Here is a 13,804-nt window from a genome sequence, read left to right on the forward strand (position 1 = left end):
CAGCTGCCTCTCCCCTTCATTTTACAGCATCTTTGGACACGTGAACACAACCTGCAGAGGAAACCCCACTGATGGCACAGTGCCTGTCATCCCCATCCTTGCTAGGCCAGGGCATTATACCCCCACAAAGTCTTGAGAGCAGCTCTGCCAACATGCCCAAAATGCTGCTGCTTGAGTTCTGCTCTCTGCACAAACAGAATCACCTCTCCTTGCCTTTACCTTGCAACCAGAAAAATGTGGGTGAAGGTAAGGAAGTGCTGTCCCAGCAGGAAAGGTCCAACATTAGACATCAGCAAGTCTGATACCTTCTTTACCCTGTCCCAGCACAGTGGAATCAGGAGCCACTATTTTAATTATTACTTCAAAGTAGAAGAAAGAAACAGTGCTTTTGCAGCCATTCTGGTTCCACTGCTAAAAATGATCCCCAGCAGCAACTGAGTTGCTCTTGTGGGTGACAAGATGATGTATGGCTGTGCCAGATGGAAAACTGGAGCCACATGGACAAATCCTGACGCTGGCTTTTGGACTTGACTCTTCCTTGAACCAAGTCAGTCTGGTATATGAATATTCCTGCTTTGCTTTTTCCCATTTGTCCTTTCTGTAAGAAGTCAGTACCTGCAGCAGCTCTAAAGACTATTTATTCAACAGTCCTGCCTCAGGCAGGGAGAAGCTGAACCAGCAAGTGGAGGCTCAGGACTTCTTAGCCCAGATATTTTTAATTACAGAATAAGCAAATTTCAAAGTCATTTAGCAGAGGAGAGAAACTAATGGCACAGAGTCCACACCAAAGCACTCCCAGAAAATACAAGGTTACCTGTATCACCTGAGATGGATTTGGGTCTGTTTTCAGTGGTGCCTTGGTACCACTTGCGAGATACATAAGGAGCATCCCTGGGAGTGAGCTTACATTGTGCAGCCCAGCCCAGAGGGAACCCTTGTTTTGGTTCATGGCAAACTTCTCAGGAACAAGGCAGCCCCTGAACCAACACCAGGCCTGTCAGCTCAGCAGGGTTTGATGCTACAGTAAATTTGCTTGTGTAAGGGTACCAAACCATCATGGAAAGTCTCCTATGTGACAGCACACAACTCCCTGACCTTCTCATAAAAGAGCTGAAAATGAGGCAGAAAATAGAGCCGGGGCTTTGCCTCTTGCATGGAGATCCTTTCAAGTACCAAACTTCTTAGAACTCCAAACATCTTAAGAACTCCTCTTCTGATTGGATTTTGACAAGAGATTGCTTTCCTCTCAAGCACACACTCACAGGAATTTTCTGCCCTTATCTTTCCTAAGGGAAGGAAGGCTCTTTCCTGGTGTAAAGAAGGGTAGCATTAACATTTCTAATCCAAATGGAAATCAAAGCCACTGCCTCATGGGTCTGCCTGAGGGAAGAGGAGACAGATATAGATTGAAATAAAAATAACTGAAAGCCTTTGGACATGCACTTTCAGCATGCTAATTGGGGAATGTGCGACTGAAACTCCAGCAGAAACTGAGGTGCTTCCCAGGACAAGGATCTGCAGATCTCCCTGCAGAATGCAGCAGGCTCCCATGGTACAATCAGTTCCTCAACTATGAGACCTGAACTCCCCTGCCTCAGCAGTTCTTCATGGCCAGTTCAAACAGTTCTTAAACACTTGGTATCTCCATCCCCTTTTAGATACTCTCTCCAACAGCATCAATCCCTGCTTCAACAAGGAATGCAGAACTGCAAGTTCTGAGCCAGGTGAGGCAGTTCTGCCTTTCAGACAAATACATTTTAATTTTTTTAATGTTTAATGGGATTAATCAAGACAAAAATTCCATTATCTCAAAACAATTATTCCTGTGCCTAAGCACGTGACAGCACGAACACTCAAAGGGAAAATACTCCCTAGTGGCACCAACTAGGCTGCATGTGCACATCAAGTCTCACACATTTTTCAAATTCTAGAAACAGCTTTCATAGAATGAATTATGTCCTCTTCAGCACATTTTGTGGTATTTTTTTTTACCGTATTCCTGTGTTTCTGTAATCATATTTCTCTACAAACACTGGTTTTTCATAAAATAAAGTGACTGAGAACTGCAAAGGCATAATCTGCTCAGTAAGAGCAGATTAATTATAACCTGCTCTTTACAAGTCACCAGCTCTGATTACCAACAGGGGATGTTATTTTAATGTTCTACACACCATACTGGGCTCCAGCTTTTTCATTTCAAAACTAACACATTAACCAGTAGGGATCCAGTTACTTTGCTACTTGACCGTACTTAAGATAAGTTTATATCATCAGTTTAAAAGTTAATGAGCTTCATTTTTACCAGTGTCCTGAGCTTGCACTTCTATGGCATGTCATTAAAATCCAAATGCCAAAACAAAATAAGAAACTATCCCTTGGGGGAAATTTTCATTTGTTCCACTCACCCCCCCCCCCCCCCCGGTTATATAAAAGGCCTCTTACAAATTAGTGCATTTATATCAGAAAAGAAGCAACCATTTAAATATTCATATTGTTCACATGCAAACAAAAGTGTGTGACTCTTTATCCTGTGTAAGAGCAAAATGCCCCCAGAATAGCTGGTACCAAATTAAATATAATTCAAACAGCACCACAAATCTTGAGTGGCTTGTTTTCATCTTTTCCCTCCTCAAGAGAACCTTTTCTTCAAGTAACTCCACACCACAAACTTGTATCACAGCCACAGAGAGAACATGAAGGACTGTCAGAAAACACACAAGCTCACAGTCTGTATCTTATAAAGAAATGGAAGAAAAAATAATGCTATGAGGTCAAACAGCTCTATTCTGACACCTTTAAACTTCCACTTTGGGAAACAAAATCAGTTTGTCATTAAGAATGTAGAGCTGAACCACCCAGGAGCTAATTAAAACCCAGCTATTATGCAATGAATGGTGGTGGTACCATGCCATCAGTAGAACTGACTCCAGCCATTCTGACCTGAATGAAACTGCACCCAGAGAACTACCCATATCTTCTTGCATGTTGTATGCAACTGTTTACCAAGAACCCAAAAGTTGAGATTCATTATGTATTTGAGCACTAACAGCAAGACAAAAGACATTTCAAAAGACCAGAACAAAGCATAACTCCAGCCTCAACAGTCACAAATGGCTGTCTGTTTTATGCAGGCAGTTTCCAAGTGCTGCATTGCACTGATCACAAGACACTGAAGGGACACCCTAATCTGAAAACCAAGGAAGAATTGTTTCTCTGGGGGAAAACCACCTGTAGTGCAACAACAGACAAACTACCACAGCTGTGACTCACACCTGGCACACACAGAGGGCCAGGTTCCTTTACCTCAGTGCAAACCTGACCATGCCTCCAGTGTTGGACCTCCACCACCCCAAGGACCCCATACCAAGCATTCCTTGTCTACAAAGAGATTTATTAACCAAAGGGTGAAGAGCCAGCTGGATCAGACAACGGAGGTGCTCAGGGGCAGCCGTGCACACCCACAAGCCCAAGCCTGCCAGGACAGCTCTCATGGCACAACATGCAGCATCAGCTTCCATAACCACAAGCGTGTTAATGAAACTCCCCTGGAAGCTTCCAAATACTGAAACAGTGTGACCCTGAAAATGGGCAGAACTGAGGCTTTCTTCTGAAAATGGTATTTTAAATCAATGTGTTGCAGGGACCTGCACATTTATTAATTTCAGGGAAAGAGTCCACAGTGGCAGATCAAAATGGAAAATAATTTTACAATGCTGAAATGCTGGCTCCAGCTGCACACTGGCAGAAGCACAGTGATGTGCCTGCTGCCTTTGGACTAGGAGACACATGAGGGGAGTAGCTTGAGCTAAAGAAATACAAAAATTAAGCAAGTTGCTAGGGCAGAAAAGGACTTTGGGATTGCTGTGACACCATTTCTAAATGGCTGCTGCTCTTAGACAGTAGGCATTATTTACTACACTCCATGTAACTCCCAGAGAAGATGGGAGCTTAAACTTAAAAAGCTTGAAGTAAAAACAGCCTCCGAGTAAGATCATGAATATAAACTGATCTGACATTAAAAAAAAGTTCATTTTTTATCAAGCATGCCTGACTTTATATGTCTTACTTAATTTAAAAACTGTCTACTACAAGACTTCTTTCCACTGAAAACAAATTGAAGTACTAAGTCTACAGACATCTAAAAAAGACATGAATTGTATAACAAGAAACTGATCCCTTATTACAAATTGTTCTCCCACATATGCCTGTGTCCTAAAGCCATAAATCTCCATTATACTGCTGCTGCAACTGTTTGCTTTATCTTCTACAGGCAGCAACTGTCAAATATGCGGTACATGCTGACACATTTTGCAATTTTGAGCTGCTTAATTAGCTCCTCAGCTCCTGTGAATACCCCATCATGGCAAATGGTAAGCAGCGAGAAAGAACAACACACAGATTTCTTCTCAGCTGAAGTTTTAAAATAAATTCTTCATCTGAAAGAAAATTATCTCAGTTCTAGCAAAATTCTGGCCATCTGGAGCCTCATTTATTACTTAATAAGAAAACTAACGAGCCAAGCAAGACAGGCCCCCAAGCATTTTCCTGCTCTGGAGTTGCTTGGTAACAAACTTTGTGTTTTTTCGTTTTCTTGAATAACTTACGAATGCATGCAAAACTTCATGGAACGCTGAAGAACTTCCAAGGTAGAAGCCTTTCAAGGTAGAAGCTGTTTCTAACAGCTATTTTGGCTGTCAAGAATATCATAAGAATTCTGGGGGTTTACATAGCAGAAATAAACCCAAACCCAAAAACTGCTTTTATGCTAAAATTCCTCTTGAGCTCCCAAGTACAGCTCTCTGAGCATGCCCCTCCATAGACATGTGAGAAATTGACCTTGGACTGCCAAATCACAAACTGAGCTCCATACTGTGTGAAACCAAACCAGTCCCCTAAAAATACCAACATGTAGTTTTTGCATCATTTTATTTATTCACCATGGAAAGAAAAAAGGAAAATAAGAGTATACACAAGTCAAATATACAGGCAATGGACTAGAAACAAGACAAGTCACAGAGGATTCAAAAATAAATTTAAAGTATTGCCAAGTAATCTCATGAAAAATTACCTTCTCACTCCTCCATTACAGGTTTAGGAGATTCAAATGATGCCACCTCAGAGGAAAGGCAGCACGAGACCACTTTCTCTCGTGGATGCCAAGTGCAGCACAGAGCAGCTCAGCAGGAAGAGCTGTCCTGTACCTGACCTTGGGAACAAAGGGACTTTGTAACAAACTCGGCACACCCCAGTGCAGGGTCAGCACACCTTCCATGTGAGGTGAGCCAGCCTGCAGGTCCCTGAGGATAATCCCTGCTGCAGTGACAGGAGCATCGAGGGCACTGCCTGGAAACTGCCCCTGCCTGATGTGAGGGCATGCCCCTGCCCTCTGCAGAGGGCATGGATTTCAAAGGACTGCATCCAACACCTCTTCGTGTTCCTCCACTTCAAAGGAAAAATTCAGTAAAGCAATTAACACCAGAAGGACAATGTCAGAATTACCATACACTCATCAATCCTAGTACTACATGAAAACCCCTACAGATTAAAGCAGAAAACCAGTTCTCTATGCTGATTTCTGAGGACTTTTAAGGCAACATAATTGCAATTAAAGCACACGAACTTTAAGTTTTCTTATTTATTTTTAATTAGAAAGCCACTTCAATTACACAAATCTTCATTGTTTCAAATTAATATCAACAGCCTGAGTCCTGATCCTGAGAACAGATTTAAGTGGCATTCCTCTCATACACCGTTGACTTGTGCAAGTATTCGCAAGACTCAGCCCTGAAGTCACAAGACAATTTATACCTACATTTCTCATTTGTGAACAAACTCAACCTCTGAAGTCAGTAACACATTGTTCTGGTCATGTGCCATCATATTCTCTTAACTTCAGCAAAAACACATTTACGTATGTTCATCCACAGACAGGTGTGTATGCCAGGGAGAAGCAAGGAAGAGCTACCAGAAACCACAACCTGGAAACAAGCAAGGAAAGGGAACACCGTACAATGGGGAATGGTTATCCTCAAGATAAATACTAACATGAAACATTTAGGCTGTTTTCTACAGAATTATTTTCATTAATCTTGACCACTTTTGCAGCACCTCACACATAAGGACCTAGAGATAACTATATTAATAAGGTGAGGAGGGAGGAAACCTCTTCCATGTCAATGAGGTCAAGATACCACCTTAAATACTATGTCTGGGTGGAGGTGAACAGGAGATTGCACTAAAGATCACTCTTGCTCATTTCTTGGAGAAAGTGAACAGCTGTTTGAAAGTAAATGCTACTGAGGACAAAGAAAAGAATACTACCCAGTTGCAGCAGTAAATGTAGCCTTTCATAGCCAAAAAGTAGCCTGAGTTTTCCAAGAACACTACAATTAATACCCATGTTCTTTATGCATGTGCCAATGGACCTGCTTTAAACACTGCCCAAGAGGTAGCACAGACTGCAGCAGGACAGACTTTCTCTGTGCTCTCCCAGGTCATCACAGTCAATTACACAGGCAAAGACTGCACCTGAGTTGCCAAAGAAGCATTTTGGTATCTTCTGAAGATTTCTCATCAAGTGCGGACTCTGAAAGACCCCTTGTTGCCTCAAAACAAAGCCTAGAAAAGCAGGGAGCACAAATACATACATGATTTGATATATCTATTGATATTAAACTAGGCAGGGGATTAATAAAATTACATTCAAGACACATACACCAGAAAAATGCACAATGAACAAAAAGTAAACTATTTGTTACACTATGACATACAGAAGTTGTTTGTAAATTCTCAGAAAGAATCAAGGAGCAGACATCTCTTGTTCAGTTTGTTAATCACTAAACACAACAGGTAAGGAACATTTTCACTGAAAACTTTTTTTTTGTATTTGTGTGTCCTGTAAGACAAGCAATGACATTAGCAGGCCGTAACTCTGAAATTCATAAAAAGAAAATATACTTTTGTATCATCAGAAAGTTTGGAATTAACAGGCCCAAGATATTAAAACATAGTTATAAGAGATTCCAATCACAGGTAGAAGTAACTGAAAAAATCTGTAGTTAAACCAGCCATGTTAAAAACCTAACCATGCTCATTTTTCAGGCACAGCCATTGAAAAACCCTCTCCTAACTGAAGGTCTTTTGTTGTTGCTTCTGCTTCCTAAAACAGTGTTCGGACTAATACCCCTATGTAGACACATGGCATAAGGACAATGAGTGGGGAACAACTGATGGCACACCTTGCACTGCCACTAAAGCACAGGCTGCCTGGACAAGGTTGGAGAGAAGAAAAGGTGCTTCTCTCTGGTATTCATTGTAACGCTCCCAATAAAGACCTTGCGGAATGGAAAGAAAATTAATTCCTTGTGCTCCACCCTGCTGCTTTGAGGTGTTTGTAATAAGCTCAGGGTTCTTGGAAATGGGAGTCATTTCAGGGAAGTTCAATTTTCAAGCACTGGAGCACTACAGTCCTGAAAGTCAGCCAGTTTTTTCTGTGACTCATGAAATGACATCACTAATATACCATAACATCCTCCATGGTATCTTCAGCTTTTGATCACAGTTTCAATGGTTTACCTCCCATGGCCTGCATTCACTTCATGACAACAAATCCAATATGTCAGCATCCTTCCTTTGCTTTCTGTTTCCTCTCCTCATCGTGTATAAGGAGACAGCCAAACAAGGTTAGGATTTACTACTTCAAAATACCATTTCTAACAAAAGCTGAAACTCAAGTTTCTTATGCAGACTACCTTATTCCTTGGAATGTTTTGGGTAATGTTCCTACAAAAAACTGACCACATGCAACTGAAGGTATTAGTTTCATCACAAATTTCTATCTTTAAGCAAACTCTCCTCTGCAATTACTTGAAATAATTTTAAAAACAGTACGAAATTACAGGTGGGGGCAAAAGATAAACGACTACATTTCAGTAGCTGTGACTTGCAACCAGTGTTTCAGTCAAACCATTCCCCTGGTTTCACCGCAGCAGCACAACTGTATTGCTTGAATAGCAACCTGCCTTCTCTGCAGCAGTGCCTGCAGGGCTGGGAAGTTGCTGCTCTGGAGGCCACACGTGTCACACCCTCACCGTGCCCTGCCAAGATCCTGTGGCCAGGGCCAAACGAGTCTGGTTTGGGAACAGGAGGGTCTCATCAGCCCCCTCCTCTTCCTGCCTGCTGGCAGAGGGGGCTCTGAGGGGAGCACTGCCCAGCTGGCCAGCAGGGAGAGCCTTCAGCAGCTGCCCTGCTGCCATCTGATCTGCAGGGAAGGGCAGCAGCCCATGGAGACAAGGACCTGGTGCTCCCACAGGCTTGGTCCCAGTCCCTGTGTGTGAGAACACCCACGGGACCTTGAGCCCTGTGAGCTCATCCACTGCTCACACCACGGCGTTCAGGAACTCACTGCAACAGGCAACACAAGAACTTCCGACTCCTCAGAAATGGGGCTCTATGGAGTTTATTGCTCAAAGCACTTTATAATGCTCCAATGAAATGTGCTATGAAGTGCAAAGTACTATTGTTAAGTCAAACTAAGATTTTTTTTCTTTTTTTAAAATACCTAGGAATTTCTCAGCATTTCCCTAATAAATCAGTACTTTATAAAAATAAATACTGGGAGGACAAAAGGGACAGTTCCCCCACAATTTTAGTAAACAAATTTCATTTTTCCATGCTAAAATCTTTATCTTTCCAAAAAATATCAAAACACCTAAGATAAATTGAGGGTACATCAGAGCTGCTTACAACTCATCTACTTTATTGCCACAGCTAATGTATCACCAGAATGTCTAAATTTCACAGGTTTTTCTGAAAGGCCATAGTATCAGAAACAGCATTTGGCAAAGACTTTGTGAAGAACAGTTTTCTAATAGTCAGCAATGACCCTTATGATAAATTAAGGGGAAAATACTTGAATTTTTTTTGTCTTTGATATTTTTTTAACTTTAACCAGGTACCGGCCACATTTTGTCCCTCCCATTTCTCCTGTATTTCCAGTTTCATGTACTTAGACCAATGACACATTCCAAAAGCTGGTGTACAACATCTTTATATACACTACAAATTCAGATTACCAGACTGTAGTCAGACTTTGAATGTATAAATAACTTTGCAAATTATTTACAGGTTTTAAACTAATCAGGTTTCAAGCAACCAACACTCTTAAGGCAAATTCATTTGTATGACTGGCTGTATGGCCTCTCAGCATTTCTCTGCTCACCCCAATTTACCCATAAATGATAGGCAAATAGGAAATTGAATTACCCCCTGCCCCTGTATTGACAGAATTTCTTGTATGGAGAGATGATCTAACTACTTAGAAGCTTTCCTCAAAACAAGGGAAAATGCACAGAAATGCATTTCTGAGTCAAGAAAATCATTAAGGTGCATACCAAGAAGTGGAAGTCCTACCGTCTTATAACAACACAACTTTTGGATGCACATGACAAACAGGTTTGGAAATTTAGAGAAAGCATCAGTTTAAAGCTGCACAACCCTTTTTAGAACTATGCATTTATAAACTCACTAGAGATAAGATCTGAAGAGCTCAAAGGGATTTTCTCTTAGGGGTGACACTGTGCAATACAAAACGCCGCAAACAGTGGATTTTCAAAGCACACATTTAACTACGTTAGAATTTTTCTCTTACACCATATTGCTGTGCAAGATACTATTCACCACTTTAAGGGATTCTGCACATTTTACCAATCCTTACATTGGCATAAGAATTGGACACTTCAAATAATATCTGTTTGTTACAACATTGTGTTCCTAAGTGCAATCACAGTGCGATCCCTTTTGTCAATGCACGACTGAAGCAACCAAGCATATTCCGGTGAAGTACACAGGATTCACATACCAAACGTGCTCAGTGCCTTCCTTTAAGTCCCAATCATCACTTTGTTCTTAGTATTTTTCAATGCCCTGATTAGGTCTTTGTTTGGAAGTAATTAGCTACTGTGGTTTGAAGGATTTTGGAACAAAGCAGAGACTTTATATTGAATGCAGAGGTCATCTCCAGCAGAGACAAAAGGTGGCAAATTATCGATTAGCTTTATATTTAGAAGCATCCCTTGGTTCACTGCTAGGATTGCTCCAGTCATCTGCTTCAGGTGTGGTCTTGTAGTGCCGCCATGCTGACTTATTAAAAACAGGAAGTCTTTCAAATGATTCACTTGAAAGGGCCTATGGAAAAACAAAAGCAATAGTTAGGTATCATTGGAGATACAAGAGCAAGGTGATACTCTGGGGAGTTCTACAGTTACAGCTTCTCTACCCAGCAAGTGTCACAGTTACCCCAGTGTTACACCACAGCACTACTTTGAACATACTTCAGCTGTGACTAGTAGCTCTAGTTATACTCAAAAGTCCCAGTCAGAGTGAAAAGAAACTACTAACATTGAAAAATATTTCCCTTCTTTCCAGGGAGTGGTGCCTACACAGATAGCAAGAAAAAGATTTTTGGTCACGAACATTTTAGTGAGATTTGTCACTGACATAGAGCAGACAGCTAAGACAACATTTCCCCTCCTCAATGCTCTTGGGCTCTGCCAGCACACTGACCTGTGGGGGCTGAGCCAGTTCAGTGCCCTGGGTCACCTTTTTCTTCTGACAAAGGCCAGACTTTTCCTCCACATGCACACATGCAGAGGATCAAACCCATCAGAAGCAGAGTTCACAACTCACTTGCTATATACAGCATGGCTCAGTGACAGTGCAAAGCCAACAACCTGCACAAGCTGTACACTCTGTTCTTTTAAAGTCCCTGATGGAATTCAAGCAGTGTCAGCCTGTAGCCCCTGGGTAGCCTGGGCTCTCCCAGAAAATGGCAACAGGATCAATACAGTCTTTTGCATCAAGAGCTGCATAGAATAGAACATATTTGCTAGTCAAGAGTTGGCCAATAGTCCTCTCATTTCTATTGTGACTGTAACTTAAAATCAAAAAGCATTAACCAAATTATCTCTTATCACGGTTCTTGGAAGATTCACCACTTATAAGAGATTAACAAAATGTAACAATCCAACACAGGGACTGGAAAAAAAAAAATCAAAGCAAACAAACTAGTATTAGTTCCAGCTTTATTTATATATTTATTTAATTATATATAACCTAGGGGTTTAGGATTTTATGTAACTGATTTATGTAAAAGTGTCAAAGGTAGCAAAAAGAAATTTGAAAACAAGCTACAGAGTGAAAAGAACCTGCTACATACAAACAACCTGCACTGCCTTAGCAGTTTATAATAGGGTGAAATTCATACCTTCAAATAAATAACAGCATCTGAACCCACGCCTTCCATTGAGTAGAGTTTAAGGTCACCTTGAAAGTACCTTGCATACAGACGAGAAATTGGCAATCCATAGCCAAACCCAGCCTGCAAAAACAAGAGAACAAAAGGAAAAACATGATGGAAAGTTTAAAAAATGCAACAGATCTCCATTAATTTACAAGAGAGAGGATACCTAAGTACTAGATTTGCATCAAATTATTTTTGAAGCTTCCCTTTATTTCTCAGCTTATACTCTAAGTCCATATTCAGCCTTTTGAGCAAACTCCTTTTTTCCTGTGCATTTGTTTTTTTGTACGAAAAGGACTGAGTCCTTTGCTAGAACTCCTTTGTCCATTTGCATTTTCTCAGAAGCAGGAAGGTGCAGCATACCATACATGCTGCCTGCAACCAGCAAAGCAAACCAATGCTCTACACAGCTTCCTCACTATGATGACCACTGCTGTAGTATTGCATTCTTTCTTTGGTAAAAATCAGAGTTTTGACAGCGTATTTTTTCTCCCCCAAGCCTGCAATTATTATCTCAAATGTCTTCACACTTAGGAGACTACAAGAAAGCCAGAAACAACTTTTGCCTACTTCATCTAGGTCACACTATTAAGTTTCTGCTGATGCCACAGTGCCACAGAGATCAGCAGAGTCCTGCAGAGGAACACAGACTAATACAAGGTAAATTATCCTCTCTCTTTAACAAAAGATCAGGACTCCCCAGCACTGAATGATCTCCTGAGGACTGAGACATTACAGCCCACACCATTTTCAAAGCATAATGGAGTTGATGGTATGAAGTTTAGACTTTAAATTGACAAAACTAATATTCATAACATGCCTGCAACAAGATCAATTACTTGGCACCTCTTCCAACCTCTCTTGTCAGAAAAGTTGTAAGAAAACCCTCCAAGTCTCTCTCACTGGATCCAGGGAATAAGATTTTTGCAACACTCAATTACTCTTTCAGATGACAGGCTATGTGCTGAGAACCACAGTGGTTGGTTATGCACCCAAATCCCACCTGAATTTTTCACTATCCAGTGTAATAAAGAAACTATTCCAAACACATATGCATTTGGAAAAAAAACCCAAATATATACTTGGCAAGGTAGTATGGGTGGACTAAGAGAAAAATGAGACACTTGAAGCTTTCACAAAACTAATAAATTAATTCCACAATATTTCTACAAAAGCAACCTAACAGAAAACTGATAAACATGTCCTAAATGTTATAAACAAAGGCCTAAAATTATACAAGTAAGAGAATGCTAAGAAGAAGGATTTGCAAGCATTATGTACAGCTAATATGTGGTATCACTTTATAGGAAATCCCTTGAGGGAGAAGTGAACATTAAAGAACTTGTACTACAGTGTCCATCACATATTCTCTTGCTGTCATCTACAGTATTTTTTGATCCTTTTTGCCTTGTTTTTACAGAATTCTAAATTTAGTTTTAAACTGGTTTACAGTTGCTCACTCAGTTCTTCTGAGCAAAATGAGAAACAGAAATGCCAAATATGCCCTTTTCACACACTGCTTGTCATAGTTATTAGTGTCCATTAACAGTTAAAACAGTTGCTTAGCTGCACTTTTCCCAACATCATTTTTTAAATTTCACAAAGAGAAATTTCATCTCCCACTAGAGACTTATGCATCACTTTCAAACACCTGGCCTTGAATCCAGAGGTTTCTTTCTTAACCTCTGAAAGATTGATTTCACTGTCTTAAAAAGAACTAAAAAATGTCAAAAGCTGGCTTCCTTTTCTGGAGACTAGACAATAAATACATTACAGAAACTGTAAAGCAGAGTGACCAAAATGCAACTTACGGAAAGTCCATATCCCAAGGACCAGCTCAGGTAACGGGCAATATCAAACAATACCATAAACACTTCATGCTTTCATCACTCCAGAGCTACCCCTCCTTAAAATCCCACTTCTGTTTGTCTCCTGTTCCTTTATGCTCTGTGCTAGCCCACATCATACAGCCCACTTTCAAACACTCTGTGCACTGCCTTTAGGGTGCTTTCCAAACCAGATAACTTAAAAGAAATAGAGAGACAAGAGACCCCATATGAGTACCTTGTTAAATCCTGGCCTTACAAAGGGTCTATTTTGCAAAACACAATTAACAAGAGGTGTTTACTAAATAGATCTGCGCTTGGCCTAGAGGACAGAATAGTCTGTAATGGCACAATTCCCTTGAGAAAGGAAAGCTCCTTAGAGCAAATTTATCATTAAACGTTATGGTATGCATTAAAAAAATAGGAAGTTATTACATTTCTGTGTTACTAGCATCGACAGATTTAAATTAAAACTAATTTAAGCCACATTTCTCCCACTATAAGCAAATGCTGCCAGAAAGAAAACAATTAAATTCCCTAAGAAAACCTACTATCATTAAACATGACCATGTGTTTTAATGTGTACTCTACATACTGTGCAGATGAACCTAAGACCTGCTAGAATCTGAATGCTGCCATGGTAACAAGGTTTCTCAGCAGGATTTAAACAACATTTGCA

The 13,804-nt window shown here is 40.6% G+C and overlaps 1 protein-coding gene across 3 annotated transcripts in view; it reads right to left on the reverse strand.

Moving 5' to 3' along the window:
* Positions 1 to 4,909: 4,909 nt before the first annotated feature.
* Positions 4,910 to 13,804, reverse strand: part of PDK3 (pyruvate dehydrogenase kinase 3) — a 35,788-nt gene continuing 26,893 nt past the window's right edge. For all 3 annotated transcript variants that reach the window (XM_033512217.1, XM_033512218.1, XM_033512220.1), the window contains 2 exons: positions 11,264 to 11,377; positions 4,910 to 10,185 (listed from right to left, as the gene is read on the reverse strand). In XM_033512217.1, the coding sequence (XP_033368108.1) occupies positions 10,042 to 10,185; positions 11,264 to 11,377 (258 nt within the window). In that variant the 3' untranslated portion in view covers positions 4,910 to 10,041. The remainder of the gene's footprint in view (positions 10,186 to 11,263; positions 11,378 to 13,804) is intronic.

Source organism: Parus major, chromosome 1 (genome assembly GCF_001522545.3).
Source record: "Parus major isolate Abel chromosome 1, Parus_major1.1, whole genome shotgun sequence".
Taxonomy (NCBI): Eukaryota; Metazoa; Chordata; class Aves; order Passeriformes; family Paridae; genus Parus; species Parus major.